Raw genomic sequence first — 16965 nt, forward strand, 5'->3', positions numbered from 1 at the left:
CATACATTGATTCGATTCTCCCAAAAACTTTGTGAATAAAGTATTACAAGTATTATTAGCTCTATTTTATACATGAGAGAACTGATGCAGAGAGAAATTGAATAATTTGCTGTAGTTCACACAGATTCACAGAGGGGAAGATATTTGGCCAAAGTGTCATTGGGTAGAGGGGCAGCTCAATGGCAGTGGATAGAGGACCGGCCCTGAAGTCAGGCTGATAAAGTTCAGCTCAACCCTGCTGTTCCGTAGATAAAAATAAAATCCTGTAAAGTTATTAAGAGTCTTGGATAGAAAGGAAGATGGAAGTGTCGAATGAAAGGGAGAAGGCTAAGAAATCCGTGGAGACAGAGGAGGGTCTGATGGTCCTGCTCGGGAAAAGATCAAAATAAGTGTCGACAGAACCTCGTTAAGAGATCGAAGATAAAACAGGGAAAACCCGCTGAGGAGAAGATGCGCCCCAACCCGGGTGAGCAAAAGAGTTGTTGCTTTTGTGGAACGACTTGTAGGCTGCCTCCCTCAGGCTGGACCTTGCTCTTTCCCTTTCCCTTTTCCGGTACCCGCCCTTCTGACCTGCAGACACCTGGTCCCGCCCCTTTTGCAGCGGGATTTTTGGAATCCGTTTCCATTTTTCATACATCGGCGGAATCTCCGGCTTGGCCGCTTAAAAGTGCAGGGATGAAGCCGTCTCCGGAGACACTTGCAACCTCATCTCTCCAAGGCCATGATGGTGCCGCAGACTCTGCCGCTGCTGCTTTCTGCCCTGATGTCAGGGGCGATTTCGAAGTCCCTGGCCCCGACTCCCAGCAGTCTTCTCCCCGAGAGGAGCTGCCAGATCAGCCAGTTCAAGTCTCTTTCGCCTCGGGAGCTGGAAACCTTCAAGGTGGCCAAGGATGCCTACGTAAGTTCCTGGAGGGCTTTTTGTACTCCACTCCTGCCACCTCGCACTTCCCCGGGGTTCTAACCTCGATCTCTTTTACTATGCTCCAATACTCATCTCTCGCACTTAGGTCTAACCTTCATCCTTCCTTCTTGAGCTCTGTCCCTTTCTCTGTTTCGAATCTCCGTCCTACATCGCAAGGACCTAAAATGGTCACAAGTCTTTAACGTCTTCCTCTTCATCCCCTCAAGGAGAAGACCATGCTTCAGACGGAGAGGAAATGTAGCTCCAGATTCTTCCACAGAAACTGGGACCTTCGGCAGCTGCCGGTAAGAAGGGGCGCTCCCCACCTCTCAGTCCCACATCACCTTTCTCCAAAATCTGTCGCATCCCCATTTCTCTCCCCCATCTGTCGGTCCTCCCCGGTCTCCTTCCCCTGTTCCCTTCATCAGCCTCTCCCTCACAACGCTTCTCATCTCTCCCCTCACAGGTGTCAGTTCGGCCCGTGGTCTTACAGGCTGAGCTGAAATTGACCCTGGAGGTCTTGAAAGCCGTAACCAAGCCCGAGTTGGACAGCGTTCTGGCTCAGCCCCTACAAACGCTCAGCCACATCCACCAAGAGATCCAAAGCTGTGTGAGTATTGGAGGATGGGCGGGGCTCCCCTGGATCAATGGGCATGGAGCTGTTCCCTGTCTCTCAGGTGCCTGGGGCCCTTGCAGTGAGACTGAGAGGCTGCAATACTTGGATCTCCCCTCCCCCCACCCATCAAATGCCTGGGTTCCCTTCCCTTTTATCAAGTCCACACTCTCCCTACACAGGTTACTTCCCAGACCTCTAAAGAACACAGGCTTCCAGGCCGCCTGAAGAATTGGCTGAACAAGCTCAGTGAGGCCAGAAAGGTGAGTTAGAATAGCTTCATATCTATTGATGGCACCCAGCGATGGAAGGGAGGAGTCAGAGGGAACCCCAGAGTCTGGGCACCTAGAGGCTCTGTCTCCTTCTGAGGGAGGAGCAGAACTCAGAATTCCCCAGAGTACCCTAATCTCTGTGTCTCTTGCCTTCAGGAGCCTCAAAATTGCCTAGAAGCATCCATCATGCTCAATCTCTTCCGACTCCTGACCCAAGACCTCCGATGTGTAGCCTATGGGGACCTCTGTTGAAGATCCAGACCCAGCTTGCGGTCTGAGACTGAACCTTTGCACTTCAAACCTTTATTTATGGACCAACACCCTTCTAATTTATTCATTCCCTCCGCCCCCAACACTCACATATTTATATGCCAGAGGATTGTTTTGTACTTTTGTATTTTTTTCTATATTTTGTTAAATAAATAAGAAAACACAAAACAATTGAAAGCCTGTGTGTTGCTTTGTAGCTGTTTTCTGTGTGACTCTTTGTGGGTATAAACAAATGTGGTTGTGGGTTTCTGTGTGTAGCTTGGAGAAGGTGAGAATGGGGATTTGTGGGTTTGCATGTGTAATTGTAGATCTGTATATGACTGAGTACAGCTAGGGTTGTGAATATGTGAATACAATTGTGTTTCTGTGTAATAGTGTATATAGTGTATATAGTATATGTAATAGAGGGCTGTGCATGGTTGTCAGCAGGTGGGATTGTGAGTCTGTCTATGTGTGTGTGTAGTTGTAGGTTTGTGTATGGCTGTAAGCTGGTGCGATTGTGGGTTTGTATGTGTGGGTATAAGTGGGACTAGGGGATATGTGATGACCTGGATCTCAGTGTGGGTGCAGTCTGGATCTACTTTGACCTTGCTTGTGGGCTCCACTTTGCTGGGAAGGTAGTACCTGGGCTGGAAAATTAGATTGCATTGAATATTGTCTCTAGTCAACCCCTACGGCCTGATTCTGAGTAAGCTCCTTGGACCTAGGTGATAGGGACCAGGAATCAATGTGTCCTCTTAGAGGAGCCAGCTGGATGCTGGGGTTGGGAGACCATTAGACATAAGGAGATTTCTTGATTCATTGTCCTCCCTTGAGAAAGAAGACAGTCCATGGAATTTGTGCCTCTTGCCTCACTTGTCTGTGGTATTTACACACTAATTTGGTTCTTGCTCTTCCCCACTAAGATCAATTGAAGATGCAGCATAAAGTAAGGGGCAGGGAGAGCAGAAAACAGGGTGTCTACACAACAGGGTAGTAGCACGATTCTTGAAGAGACTGGGGGGCCCTGAAAACAACATCAAATTCAATTCTTTTCCATTGAGAGGTGATGGATTTTCTCTTTCTGTATTGTTTATTCGCTTCTACAGGTCTTTAGCATTTTATGTGTGTTTTCTACATGATCAAATACAAGTTGCCTTATTCCTAAAATTCATATTAAACAATAAATATCTCTATGAGTTGGGGGCTCTATTATCTAGATACATTTAGACAAACTGAGTCATATGCTATGATTTATTTTGGAGTTTTTCCTGGATGAATTCCATATGTGTATGTGGGGAAGATGAAAGGAAAGATATTGACTTTTTTGGAGTCCTTCAGATTAGAAATATTTCATGTGAGTTTATAAATTTCATGGGGGAGTGAGGAAGGGATTCACAATTTACAAATACACATAAAGATTAAATTATTTAAGATTAGGAATAATATGATGGGCAATCCCCAAATATAAAATGGATGGAGGCACATATTGACCCAGATAATAACAGATTCTTATAGAAGTTTAGCCTGTAGTAAATCAAATTTGTAAATCTATAAACCACTTGAGTCTGCAAACGTCTTATCTATTTGCCAAGTGGAGAGATGTGGTAGCTAAGGGCAGTACCAATTTTACAATTTGATAAAACTGTAAGATGGTAGGGAAGAGTGTGAGCAGTTATCAACTCAGGAAACACTGAGAAGCAGAGAAATTTGGAGAAAGCAAGCGAAGATCTTGCTTAGCTAAAAACATTCATTCTGAGGAAATTTAAAGATGAAAGTGGAAATAACAAAAGATTAAAGTTGAGAAGTCAATATTTTCATGTAACACCTGTAGACTGTGTGTGACACTTGGTGAATACTCCATGTGTCAACTGGTCCACAGCAGCTGTGTAAGAAGTCTAAGTCATCAATTTTAGTGTCATCACCTTGAAACCCACAGGAAATTAGTATCCCTTGATTCATTGGGGGGGAGGAAGAGGACAGCATATTTGAATTGTCCACCAGATGGTGCTATATTCAAGTCACCAACCAAGTGGTCTCCTCAGGGTCTCTTTGGCACCAAGACTCCCCACCAAACAGTCTGGCTCTAAATAAATGGGGAAGTAAGCCAAAACAAGCAGCTGAAAGATATCTATTCTGACCAGGTTCAAAATTTAGATTAGAGGATTATGAAATATTAGAAACATTAAAATATTAATCTATTGGTCCTCACAGAGCTCCACGTCCCCCAACACTTCATCTGGTCTTTATCAGTTGAAACAACCTCTTTTTTCTCAATTCATAAGACTATAGCCACATAACAAAAAATGTAGGAAAAAGGGTTCAGTGTGCTTGTTTGGAGTATTTTTAACCCCAAACTTATCACCAAACATCCTTTTACTTGCCTTATTGCCATTTTCTTTTGAGTGATCAGAGGGACAATTTCAAAACAACTGTACTCTGACCCTGCAGGTCATGAAAAAAGAACAAGTGTATATTTGGGGGAAATTTTGGGGAGGGGAGTTGTATGTCTGAAACCCCACCTCAGGTACAGAACTAAGATCAGTGGAAGATTTGGAAGAAGGTGGTAGATGGGTGTACCTCTCTTTCCCAACCAAAGGGATTTTCAAAAGCTGAACCTTCTAGCCACTAGTCTGCCATTACTACGGGTCTTGATTGTTCCAACTGCTGCTGTTGTCCAATCTGGTGGTCCCAGCTCTTCCAGGACAGTCCTGATTACAACAAGTCCCTACATGCTGCCCTACTCCCCCACATCTTCAAAGGGTATGAGGAAATCTCTCTTGAGATCAAAGGGGGACACAAGGGAGAAAATTAATTTTAGGCAAAAGCAACAGTCTCCCTTCCCTTTTCCAATGTTAATATTTACTTCTTATCATGGAGCTCTAATTCAATATGGGTAATCCCCATAGCACTGTAATGATGTTTCCCCACACTCATGGGCATGTGAGCCCATTTTTTTGGTGAGCAATACTCCTCCCTCTTTTCCATCCTCAAACAGTCAAACCCAAAGGCACTGTGTGGGGCACAGGTTAAATCTTTTCACTATCAAGGATAGTAGAGATGCTATATCTGGCCTCTAACAGCATAGTCCCAGATGTGCTAAGAGAGCAAATGGAAATAGCAAAGAAGAAAACAGAGATGTGGGCTAGAGGCAACCCAGTTATGAAGATGTTGAAAGGATATTCCCAGAATATGTGAACCCAAGGGCGCCATTTGGTTTGGGAGACTTCTGTTAGTGGCTGCTTACGATCTACTTCCCCATTTTTTGTTTTATGGGGACAATTATTTTCCCCCAACAGCATGGTCAGTAAGTTTGTCCAGTAATGTTGAGGGCTGTTATCTGAGTCTGAATGTTGAAGAATGCAAAGAGCACTATCAAAGTCTTTCTGTCCTATCCTTCTGGATGGTTGCAGAGTGAGACACTATAGTAGGTATTGAATCTTGTGACATGTCATGGAGGCAAACTTTCTGACAAATGGAGAAGTAGTCAGAACAGGAATTTTTCATAAGTCTCTCATCAGTCTCCTGGCTTGACTCTTTGGTGTGTTGGCCCATTTTAATTACCCCAACTGAAAAAGTCTTACCAGGTCTCTTCTCCATTTCCTTCCCCACAGGTTACAGTGGGAATTCTCCCGGGAGGATCCCATTCACAAACAGCTCTCCAGTACTGCTGCTGCTGCTGCTTCTTTGTTTCTTATGATTCTTGTGCCCCACGTTGGGCGCCATTTGTTCCTGAAGCCTCCTGTTAGTGGCTGCTGGGGATCTACTTCTGACATCAGAATAGATGCTTTCATGTGAGTGGATGATATCAATACAAGGAGACTGAGAGGCAGGTGCAATCTCTGATCTCCCTCCTTTTCTCTTTTGCCTCCAATTTATTTCATTCCCAATCCACAAACAACATCTGTGTCAATAAAGCAATTTGCTTCAGGCTTGTTAGGATTCACAGTTGTGGGGGCTTTCTGGAGAACTGACCTGCCCCTTCCCACTTAGGCACAATCCTTAACAATTTCCTGTTTTTTGTTTTGTTTCCATTGCTTCAAGCAACAGGTTATTTTAGCTTTCTAGATAAATTCCATGGTCTCTTCAAAGATGAAGCATGATAACTGGTCAGGCTGTGATGTGTAATTGGACATACAATGTATGAAACTTGTCTTGCAGTATACATATTTTGTACATCCATTGGGAATAGACAAAGAGCTGGGTCAATAATTGTAAAGGAAAAAGAAAGCAGAAACAATCACTTTGGGAAATTACAGTATTATTTTAATAACTTTGAGCTTCTCCCAGAAACAAAGGCTCTCAAGAACAGTAACATTTATATGTTTATAAGGAGTGCAAAACAATTTACATACATTGATTTGATTCTCCCCAAAACTTTGTGAATAAAGTATTACAAGTATTATTAGCTCCATTTTATACATGAGAGAACTAAAGCAGAGAGAAATTGAATAATTTGCTCTAGTTCACACAGATTCACAGAGGGGACGATATTTGGCTAAAGAGTCATGGAGTAGAGGGGCAGCTCGATGGCAGTGGATAGAGCACGGGCCCTGAAGTCAGGATGATCTGAGTTGAGTCCAGCCTCACACACTTAACACTTCCTACCTATTTGGGCAAGTCAATTAACCCCCATTGCTTGTGTAAAAAATCAAAAGTTAAGTGTCTTGGGAAGAGCAAAGGAAAGATTTGGAGGAAATTGTTAGGGTAAGAAAGGGGAGAAGGAGGAAGCTGAGAGTAAAATATTGGAGGGGAGACAGAGGAAAAAGGGAGAGATTGGCTGGAGAGATCCAAGGGAGAAAGCAGGGAAGAAAAAGGGAGCGGGGTATGGGAAAGGACAGGGTGGCCGCGAGGATGGAAGATGCGCCCCAAGCGGGGCGAGCCCAAGAGCTGCTGCTTTTGTGGAACAACTTGCTGGCTGCCTCCCTTAGGCTGGACCTTGCTCTTTCTTTTCCCTTTCCCGGTACCGCCCTTGCCTGCAGACCTGGCCCGGCCCTTTCGCAGCGGGATTTTTTGAATCTGTTTCCCATTTTTCACATCTGGGAATCTCCCGGCAGCGCCAAAGTGCAGGGATGAAGCCGTCTCCAGAGACGCGCAGCCTCTCATCTCCAAGGCCGCCCAGTGGTTCCGCAGGCTCTCCCGCTGCTGCTTTCTGCCCTGATGTCAGGGGCGATTTCGAAGTCCCTGGCCCCGACTCTCAGCAGCCTTTCCCCCAGAGGAGCTGCCAGATCAGCCAGTTCAAGTCTCTTTCGCCTCGGGAGCTGGAAACCTTCAAGGTGGCCAAGGATGCCTACGTAAGTTCCTGGAGGGCTTTTGTACTCCACTCCTGCCACCTCCCACTTCCCAGGAGTCTATGGTCGATTTCTTTTACTGTGCTCCAATACTCATCTCTCGCATTAGGTCTAACCTTCATCCTTCCTTCTTGAGCTCTGTCCCTTTCTCTGTTTCGAACCTCCGTCCTACACCACAAGGACCTAGAAGGGTCACAAAACTTTAACGTCTTCCTCTTCATCCCCTCAAGGAGAAGATCATGCTTCAGACGGAGAGGAAATGTAGCTCCAGAGGTTCTTCCCACAGAACTAGGACCCAGCCCGGCCAGCCTACCCGGTAAGAAGGGGCGCTCCCCACCTGTCAGTCCCACATCACCTTTCTCCGTCTATGCATCCCAGGCCTCTACCCACCCCATCTGTCGGTCCTCCCCCGTCTCCTTCCCCTGTCCCCTTCATCAGCCTCTCCCTCACAACGCCTCTCATCTCTCCCCTCACAGGTGTCAGTTCGGCCCGTGGTCTTACAGGCTGAGCTGAAATTGACTCTGGAGGTCTTGAAAGCCGTAACCAAGCCTGAGTTGGACAGCGTTCTGGCTCAGCCCCTACAAACGCTCAGCCACATCCACCAAGAGATCCAAAGCTGTGTGAGTACTGGAGGGTGGGCGGGGCTTCCCTGGACCGATGGGCATGGAGCTGTTCCCTGTCTCTCAGGTGCCTGGGGCCCTTGCAGTGAGGCTGAGAGGCTGCAATACTTGGATCCCCCTCCCCCCACCCATCAAATGCCTGGGTTCCCTTCGCTTTTATCAAGTCCACTCTCCCTACACAGGTTACTTCCCAGACCTCTAAAGAACACAGGCTTCCAGGCCGCCTGAAGAATTGGCTGAACAAGCTCAGTGAGGCCAGAAAGGTGAGTTAGAATAGCTTCATATCTATTGATGGCACCCAGCTATGGAAGGGAGGAGTCAGAGGGAACCCCAGAGTCTGGGCAGCTAGAGGCTCTGTCTCCTTCTGAGGGAGGAGCAGGACTCAGAATTCCCCAGAGTACCCTTATCCCTGTGTCTCTTGCCTTCAGGAGCCTCAAAATTGCCTAGAAGCATCCATCATGCTCAATCTCTTCCGACTCCTGACCCAAGACCTCCGATGTGTAGCCTATGGGGACCTCTGTTGAAGATCCAGACCCAGCTTGCGGTCTGAGACTGAACTTTTGCACTCCCTACTTTATTTATGGACCAACACCCTTCTAATTTATTCATTCCCTCTACCCCCAACACTTATATACTTTATATGCCAGAGGATCGTTTTGTACTTTTGTATTTTTTTCTATATTTTGTTAAATAAATAAGAAAACACACAAAACAATTAAAAGCCTGTCTGTTGCTTTGTAGCTGTTTTCCATGTGACTCTTTGTGGTTATAAGCAAATGTGGTTGTGGGTTTCTGTGTGTAGCTTGGAGAAGGTGAGATTGTGGATTTTGGGGTTTATGTGTGTAATTGTTGGTCTGTATATGACTTTGTACAGGTAGGGTTGTGAATATGTGAATGCAATTGTGGGTCTGTGTAATAGTGTATATAGTGTATATAGTATATGTAATAGAGGGCAGTGCATGGTTGTGAGCAGGTGGGATTATGAGTCTGTCTATATGTGTATGTGTACTTGTAGGTTGGGGTATGGCTGTGAGTTGGTGGGATTGTGAGTCTGTCTATGTGTGTGTGCAGTTGTAGGTTTGTGTATGGCTGTAAGCTAGTGAGATTGTGGGTTTGTATGTGTGGGTATAAGTGGGACTATAGGATATGTGATGACCTGGATCTCAGTGTGGGTGCAGTCTGGGATCTACTGACCTTGCTTGTGGGCTCACTTTGCTGGGAAAGGTAGTACCTGGACTGGAAAATTAGATTGCATTGAATATTGTCTCTAGTCAACCCATACGGCCTGATTCTGAGTAAGCTCCTTGGACCTAGGTGATAGGGATCAGGAATCAATGTGTCCTCTTAGAAGAGCCAGCTGCATGCTGGGGTTGGGAGACCATTAGACATAAGGAGATTTCTTGATTCATTGTCCTCCCTTGGGAAAGAAGACAGTCCATGGAATTTATGCATCTTGCCTCACTTGCCTATGGTATTTACACACTAATTTGGTTCTTGCTCTTCTCCACTAAGATCAATTGAAGATGCAGCATAAAGTAAGGGGCAGGGAGAGCAGAAAACAGGGTGTCTACACAACAGGGTAGTAGCACAAGTCTTGAGGAGATTGGGGGGCCCTGAAAACAACATCAAATTCCGTTCTTTTCCATTGAGAGGTGATGGATTTTCTCTTTCTGTATTGGTTTATTCACTTTTACATCTTTAGCATCTTATGTGTGTTTTCTACATGATCAAATACAAATTGCCTCATCCCTAAAGTTCTTATTATACATTAAATATCTGTATGAGTTGGGGGCTCTATTACCTAAATTTAGAGAAATTGAGTCATGGGCTGTGATTTATTTTGGAGTTTTTTCTGGATTAATTCCAGGTGTGTGTGTGGGGAATATGAAAGGAAAGAAACTGACTTCTTTTGAATCCTTCAGATTAGGAATCTTTCATGTGAGTTTATAATTTGCATGGGGGAGTGAGGAAGGGGTTCACAAGTTGCAAATACACTAAGATTAAATTATTTAAGATTAGGAAAAAAATACGATGACCAATCAAAGCAGTGTTGTCCATTTGAAAGAGTTATTGACAGCCCCAAATAGAAAATGGATGGGCGAACAGATATTGACCCAGATAATAGCAGATTCTTACAGAAGTTTAGTCTGTGGAAATCAAAGGGCTCTCTAAACTACTTGAGTCAGCAAATGTCTGATGTATTTGCCAAGTGGAGAGATGTGGTAGCTAAGGGCAGTACCAATTTTACATTATAAAACTGTCAGATGGTAAGGAAGAGTTTGAGCGGTATCAACTCAGGAAACAGTGAGAAGCAGAGAAATTTCAAGAAAGCTTGGCAAGATCTTGGCAACTAAAAACATTCATCCTGAGGACATTTAAAGATGAAAGTGGAAATAACAAAAGATTAAAGTTGAGAAAGAGAAGTCAATATTTTCATGAAATACCCGTGGGCAGTATGTGACACTTGATGAGTACTCCATGTGTCAACTGGGCCACAGCAGCTGTGTAAGAAGTCTACGTCATCAATTTTAGTGTCATCATCTTGAAATCCACAGAAAATCAGTATCCCTTGATTCATTGCGGGGGAGGGAGAGGACGGCATATTTGAATTGTCCACCAGATGGTGCTATATTCAAGTCACCAATCAAGTGGTCTCCTCAGGGTCTCTGGCACCAAACTTCCCCCACCCCACCACGCAGTCTGGCTCTAAACAAATGGGCAAGTGAGCCAAAACAAAATTTGATGAAAAGAAAATCTATTCTGACCAGGTTCTGAATGGAGGTTAGAGGGTTATGACATACTAAAAACATTAAAATATGTAATGGTCGCCACAGAACTCCACGTCCCCCAACACTTCATCTGGTCTTTATCAGTTGAAACAACCTCTTTTCTCTCAATTCATAAGACTATAGCCACATAACAAAAAATGTAGGAAAAAGGGTTCAGTGTGCTTACTTGGAGTATTTTTAACCCCAAACCTATCACCAAACTTCCTTTTCCTTGCCTTATTGCCATTTTCTTTTTGAGTTATCAGAGGGACAATTTCAAAACACCTGTACTCTGACCCTGCAGGTCATGAAAAAAGAACAAGTGTATATTTGTGGGAAATTTTGGGGAGGGGAGTTGTATGTCTGAAACCCCACCTCAGGTACAGAACTAAGATCAGTGGAAGAGAAGGTGGTAGATGGTTGTCCCTATCTTCTTCCCTACCAAAGGGATTTTCAAAAGCTGAACCTTCTAGCCACTAGTCTACCATTACTACGGGTCTTGATTGTTCCAACTGCTGATGTTGTCCAATCTGGTGGTCCCAGCTCTTCCAGGACAGTCCTGATTACAGCAAGTCCCTACATGCTGCCCCACTCCTCACATCTTCAAAGGGTATGAGGAAATCTCTCTTGAGATCAAAGGGGGACACAAGGGAGAAAATTAATTTTAGGCAAAAGCAACAGTCTCCCTTCCCTTTTCCAATGTTAGGCTTTACTTCTTGTCATGGAGCTCTAATTCAAGAAGATATTATCCCACAGCACTGTAATGATGTTTCCCCACACTCATGGGCCTGTAAGCCCATTTTTTGGTGAGCAATGCTCCTCCCTCTTTTCCATCCTCAAACAGTCAAACCCAAAGGCACTGTGTGGGGCACAGGTTAAATCTTTTCACTATCAAGGATAGTAGAGATGCTATATCTGGCCTCTAACAGCATAGTCCCAGATGTGCTAAGAGAGCAAATGGAAATAGCAAAGAAGAAAACAGAGATGTGGGCTAGAGGCAACCCAGTTATGAAGATTTTGAAAGGATATTCCCAGAATATGTGAACCCAAGGGCACCATTTGGTTTGGGAGCCTCCTGTTAGTGGCTGCTGAGGATCTACTTCCCCATTTTTTGTTTTATGGGGACAATTATTTTCCCCCAACAGCATGGTCAGTATGTTTGTCCAGTAATGTTGAGGGCTGTTATCTGAGTCTGAATGTTGAAGAATGCAAAGAGCACTATCAAAGTCTTTCTGTCCTATTCTTCTGGATGGTTGCAGAGTGAGACACTATAGTAGGTATTGAATCTTGTGAGATGTCATGGAGGCAAACTTTTTGACAAATGGAGAAATAGAATTGTATTCAGAACAGGCATCTTCTGTAAGTCTCTCAGCAGTCTCCTGGCTTGACATTTTGGTGTGTTGGCCCATTTTAATTACCCCAACTTAAAAAGTCTTACCAGGTCTCTTCTCCTTTTCCAACCCCACAGGTTACAGTAGGAATTCTCTGGAAGGATCCCATTCACGAACAACTCTCAAGTACTGATGCTGCTTCTTTGTTTCTTATTATTCTTGTGCCCCATGTTGGCCGCCATTTGTTCCTGAACCCTCCTGTTAGTGGCAGCTGGGGATCTACTTCTGACATCAGAATAGATGCTTTCATGTGAGTGGATGATATCAATACAAGGACACTGAGAAGTAGGTGCAATCTCTGATCTCCCTCCTTTCTTGTTTGCCTCCAATTTCTTTCATTCCCAATCCACAAACAACATTGCTTCAGGTATGTTAGTATTCACAGTTGTGGGGGCTTTCTGGAGCACTGACCTGCCCCTTCCCACTTAGGCACAATCCTTAACAATTTCCTGTTTTTTGTTTTGTTTCCATTGCTTCAAGCAACAGGTTATTTTAGCTTTCTAGATAAATTCCATGGTCTCTTCAAAGATGAAGCATGATAACTGGTCAGGCTGTGATGTGTAATTGGACATACAATGTATGAAACTTGTCTTGCAGTATACATATTTTGTACATCCATTGCGAATAGACAAAGAGCTGGGTCAATAATTGTAAAGGAAAAAGAAAGCAGAAACAACCACTTTGGGAAATTACAGTATTATTTTAATAACTTTGAGCTTCTCCCACAAACAATGGCTCTCAAGAACAGTAATATTTATATGTTTATAAGGAGTGCAAAACACTTTATGTACATCGACTTGATTCTCCCCATAACTTTGTGAATCAAAAATTGCAACTATTATTAGCTCCATTACATGAGAGTACTAAAGCAGAGAGAAATTGAATAATTTGCTCTAGTTCACAGAGATTCACAGAGGGGACAATATTTGACTGAATAGTCATGTGGTAGAGGAGCAGCTCAATGGCAGTGGATACAGCACCAGGCTGAAGTCAAGATGATCTGAGTTGAGATCCAGCCTCACACACTTAACACTTCCTACCTATTTGGGCAAGTCAATTAACCCCCGTTGCTTGTGCAAAAAATCAAAAGTTAATTGTCTTGGGCAGCGCAAAGGAAAGATTTGGAGGAAATTGATAGGGTAAGAATGGGGAGAAAGAGGAAGCTGAGAGTAAAATATTGGAGGGGAGACAGAGGAAAAAGGGAGAGATGGGCTGAAGAGATCCAAGGGAGAAAGCAGGGAAGAAAAAGGGGGTTCGTATGGGAAGGGACGGGTTGGCCCCGAGGATGGAAGATGCGCTCCAAGCGGGGCGAGCTCAAGAGCTGCTGCTTTTGTGGAACACCTTGCTGGCTGCCTCCCTTAGGCTGGACCTTGCTCTTTCCATTTCCCTTTCCCGGTACCCGCCCTTCTTACCTGCAGACACCTGGCCCCGCCCCTTTCGCAGCGGGATTTTTGGAATCTGTTTCCATTTTTCACACATCAGGGGAATCTCCGGCTTGGCCGCTTAAAAGTGCAGGGATGAAGCCGTCTCCAGAGACACTTGCAACCTCTTCTCTCCAAGGCCATGATGGTTCCTCAGTCTCTCCCGCTGCTGCTTTCTGCTCTGATGTCAGGGGCGAATTCGAAGTCCCTGGCCCCGACTCCCAGCAGTCTTTCCCCGGAGAGGAGCTGCCAGATCAGCCAGTTCAAGTCTCTTTCGCCTCGGGAGCTGGAAACCTTCAAGGTGGCCAAGGATGCCTACGTAAGTTCCTGGAGTGCTTTTTGTACTCCACTCCTGCCACCTCGCACTTCCCGGGGATCTAACGTCGATCTCTTTTACTGTGCTCCAATACTCATCTTTCGCATTTAGGTCTAACCTTCATCCCTCCTTCTTGAGCTCTGTCCCTTTCTCTGTTTCGAACCTCCGTCTACACCACAAAGACCTAGAAGGGTCACAAAACTTTAACGTCTTCCTCTTCATCCCCTCAAGGAGAAAGCCATGCTTCAGACGGAGAGAAAATGTAGCTCCAGGTTCTTCCACAGGAACTGGGACCTTCGGCAGCTGCCGGTAAGAAGGGGCGCTCCCCACCTGTCAGTCCCACATCTGCTGCCAAAGTCATCCCCCATTTCTCTCCCCGTTCTGTCGGTCCTCCCCCGTCTCCTTCCCCTGTTCCCTTCATCAGCCTCTCCCTCACAACGCTTCTCATCTCTCCCCTCACAGGTGTCAGTTCGGCCCGTGGTCTTACAGGCTGAGCTGAAATTGACCCTGGAGGTCTTGAAAGCCGTAACCAAGCCCGAGTTGGACAGCGTTCTGGCTCAGCCCCTACAAACGCTCAGCCACATCCACCAAGAGATCCAAAGCTGTGTGAGTATTGAAGGGTGGGCGGGTGCTTCCCTAGACCAATAAGGCATGGAGCTGTTCCCTGTCTCTCAGTTGCCTGGGGCCCTTGCGAGGTGAGACTGAGAGGCTGCAATGCGGATCTCCCCTCCCCCACCCATCAAAACACCAGGTTCCCTTCCCTTTTATCAAGTCCACTCTCTCCCTACACAGGTTACTTCCCAGACCTCTAAAGAACACAGGCTTCCAGGCCGCCTGAAGAATTGGCTGAACAAGCTCAGTGAGGCCAGAAAGGTGAGTTAGAATAGCTTCAGATGTACTGATGGCACCCAGAGATGGAAGGGAGGAGTCAGAGGGGACCCCAGAATCTGGGCAGCTAGAGACTCTGTCTCCCTCTGAGGGAGGAGCCAGGACTCAGGATTCCCCAGAGGATCCTTATCCCTGTGTCTCTTGCCAGCTAGGAGCCTCAAAATTACAAAGCCATCATGTAATCTCTTCCGACTCCCTGACCGGGCCGCCTCCGATGTGTAGCCTATGGGGACCTCTGTTGAAGATCCAGACCCAGCCCGAGGTCTGAGACTGAACTTTTGCACTCCAAACTTTATTTATGGACCAACACCCTTCTAATGTATTCATTCCCTCCACCCCCAACACTCACATACTTTATATGCCAGAGGATAGTTTTGTACTTTTTTCTATATTTTGTTAAATAAATAAGAAAACACACACAAAAAAATATTGAAACCTTGTCTGTCATTTTATAGCAAATTTCTGTGTAACTGTTTGTGGCTATAAACAATTGTGGTTGTGGGTTTCTGTGTGTAGTTGTGAGCAGGTGAGATTGTGCATTTGTGGGTATGTGTGTGTAATTGTAGATCTGAGTATAGCTGTGAACAGGTAGGGTTATGGATTTGTGAATGCAATTGTAGTTTTGTGTATATTCAGAGGGCTGTGTATGGCTGTGAGTAGGTGAGATTGTGGGTCTGTCTCTCTCTATGTGCGTTTACTTGCAGGTCTGTGTATGGTTGTGAGCAGGTGGGATTGTGGGTTTGTGTGTTTGGGTATAAGTGGGACTGTGGGAATTTAGGTGTCTGTGTGCAGTGACTTGGATCTCAGTGTGGCTGCAGCCTGGGTCTCCTTTGACCTTACTTGTGGGCTCCACTTTGCTGGGAAGGTAGCACCTGGCCTGGAAGATTAGATTGCAGGGAATAGGGTCTCCAGTCAATCAATACTGGCTGACCCTGAGTTCCTTGGGCACAGGTGATGGGTATCGGGGAGACGGTGTGCCCTTTTAGAGCAGCCACCTGGATGCTGGGTTTGGGAGAGTCAGTCAGGAGGGGTCAAGTTAAAACTCCCAGGTGCTGGAATCCCACTGCCCACCCTTGCCCCTTATCTCTTCCTGGCCAGGTTTTCCCCTTCCCACAATCTCTCCCAAGGCTCTTATAAGGAGGTTGGGGAGCAAGGAGGACAGGTGCCTGTGTAATCTCTGCTTTTAACTATGGCACCACTTCTCTTGCCATCACTCCTCCTGTTGGCCCTTCTGAGGGCCCTGCCGGGCACCCAGGCTGCGTGTCCTGTCCCTGCCACCCTGAAGCCCACCGAGGGACCCCGAGAATGTGCCCGCCTTTATGACAAGAGTGACGCCTACTATGAGAATTGCTGTGCCGGAGCTCAGCTGAGCCTGGAGCCCGGAGTCGACCTGCCCTACCTGCCCTCCGACTGGCACCGCAAAGCCTCCTCCCTGGTGGTGGGTCCCCGCTGTGAGCTCACAGTCTGGTCTCGCTCCGGCAAAGGGGGTAAGACCCGAAAGTTCTCATCCGGAACCTACCCTCGCCTGGCGGAGTTTCGCCTCGGAATATTTGGTGATTGGAATAACGCCATAGGGGCTCTCTACTGCAAGTGTTTCTAAGCTGGCCTGGGACCCCTCCTCATCCATCACAGCCCAAACCTTGCACCTGACCCCATGCCCTCCTCATTGCCACTTGTGACTGCTGACCAGCCAAATGCCCAGGTGAGCACCTGGTCCCAACTCTGGTGCCCCGAGACTATGAACCATCAACTGCAGGGATCCAGGAGACTAAGTTCCCAGAGCTCCGCTTCCAAGAACCCCGGAATTCAGCCCATTAGCCTTCTAGGGCTAGAGGAGTCCATTCTAACCCAGAATCCTAAAGTTAGCTGAGATCCTGTATCCCTTCCAGGAGTCCCAACTGGGCCCCTTGTTCTATCCCATATGCCATCATCTGGACCCCAGAGCTGACCTGGACTATGGAGACTGAGCTAAGAGTGAGTCAGGAACCCACTTAACTTGGACCCAGCCAGGAAGCCCATAGGAAGCTCACCTGACCCTTCTTCCTTTTCCTCCTCACTCCAGGTCCTTTGCCCCATTTTTCTGCCCTATCGCTCACTCCTGCTGATACGCTGGGGACAGTCTCAGATGCTCGCTCACCCCCTCAATAAAGAGCTTTTGTGAAACTATTCAATACCTTCTCTTCCTCTTTAGGGGAGTGGGGCTCAGTGGGAAAACTCCCTTGAAGTCTGAGAGCT

The 16965-nt window shown here is 46.2% G+C and overlaps 4 protein-coding genes across 4 annotated transcripts; all 4 read left to right on the forward strand.

Annotated features, from left to right (window-relative positions):
- The first annotated feature begins 724 nt into the window (after positions 1 to 724).
- On the forward strand, positions 725 to 2064 carry LOC100914565 (interferon lambda-2-like). Its single transcript, XM_031961607.1, has 5 exons — positions 725 to 898; positions 1129 to 1206; positions 1368 to 1511; positions 1697 to 1763; positions 1943 to 2064. Exons 1-5 carry the CDS (start codon positions 725 to 727, stop codon positions 2062 to 2064), a joined length of 585 nt encoding a protein of 194 aa, XP_031817467.1.
- A 4825-nt stretch (positions 2065 to 6889) lies between these two features.
- LOC116422650 (interferon lambda-2-like) lies at positions 6890 to 8474 on the forward strand. Its single transcript, XM_031961609.1, is given in 7 exon segments — positions 6890 to 6998; positions 7149 to 7231; positions 7234 to 7329; positions 7557 to 7599; positions 7765 to 7946; positions 8129 to 8209; positions 8375 to 8474. Coding segments are annotated over 7 exon segments (690 nt in total). The 3' UTR covers positions 8471 to 8474.
- Positions 8475 to 13671: 5197 nt separating this feature from the next.
- Positions 13672 to 14816, forward strand: LOC116422651 (interferon lambda-2-like). The gene is made up of 4 exons (XM_031961610.1): positions 13672 to 13845; positions 14074 to 14151; positions 14305 to 14448; positions 14635 to 14816. Exons 1-4 carry the CDS (start codon positions 13672 to 13674, stop codon positions 14722 to 14724), a joined length of 486 nt encoding a protein of 161 aa, XP_031817470.1. The 3' UTR covers positions 14725 to 14816.
- Positions 14817 to 15877: 1061 nt separating this feature from the next.
- On the forward strand, positions 15878 to 16896 carry SYCN (syncollin). Its single transcript, XM_003766996.2, has one exon. It carries the CDS (start codon positions 15920 to 15922, stop codon positions 16328 to 16330), a length of 411 nt encoding a protein of 136 aa, XP_003767044.1. The 5' UTR covers positions 15878 to 15919; the 3' UTR covers positions 16331 to 16896.
- Positions 16897 to 16965: the final 69 nt, after the last annotated feature.

Source organism: Sarcophilus harrisii, chromosome 3 (genome assembly GCF_902635505.1).
Source record: "Sarcophilus harrisii chromosome 3, mSarHar1.11, whole genome shotgun sequence".
NCBI lineage: Eukaryota > Metazoa > Chordata > Mammalia > Dasyuromorphia > Dasyuridae > Sarcophilus > Sarcophilus harrisii.

Bases quoted from the DNA above. Each gene is read 5' to 3' on its own strand.
- SYCN (XM_003766996.2), top strand. From the start codon at position 15,920: ATGGCACCACTTCTCTTGCCATCACTCCTCCTGTTGGCCCTTCTGAGG.
- LOC116422651 (XM_031961610.1), top strand. From the start codon at position 13,672: ATGGTTCCTCAGTCTCTCCCGCTGCTGCTTTCTGCTCTGATGTCAGGG. The intron at 13,846-14,073 runs GTAAGTTCCTGG...CATCCCCTCAAG, and splicing joins AGGTGGCCAAGGATGCCTAC to GAGAAAGCCATGCTTCAGAC. The intron at 14,152-14,304 runs GTAAGAAGGGGC...CTCCCCTCACAG, and splicing joins GGGACCTTCGGCAGCTGCCG to GTGTCAGTTCGGCCCGTGGT.
- LOC100914565 (XM_031961607.1), top strand. From the start codon at position 725: ATGGTGCCGCAGACTCTGCCGCTGCTGCTTTCTGCCCTGATGTCAGGG. The intron at 899-1,128 runs GTAAGTTCCTGG...CATCCCCTCAAG, and splicing joins AGGTGGCCAAGGATGCCTAC to GAGAAGACCATGCTTCAGAC. The intron at 1,512-1,696 runs GTGAGTATTGGA...CTCCCTACACAG, and splicing joins ACCAAGAGATCCAAAGCTGT to GTTACTTCCCAGACCTCTAA.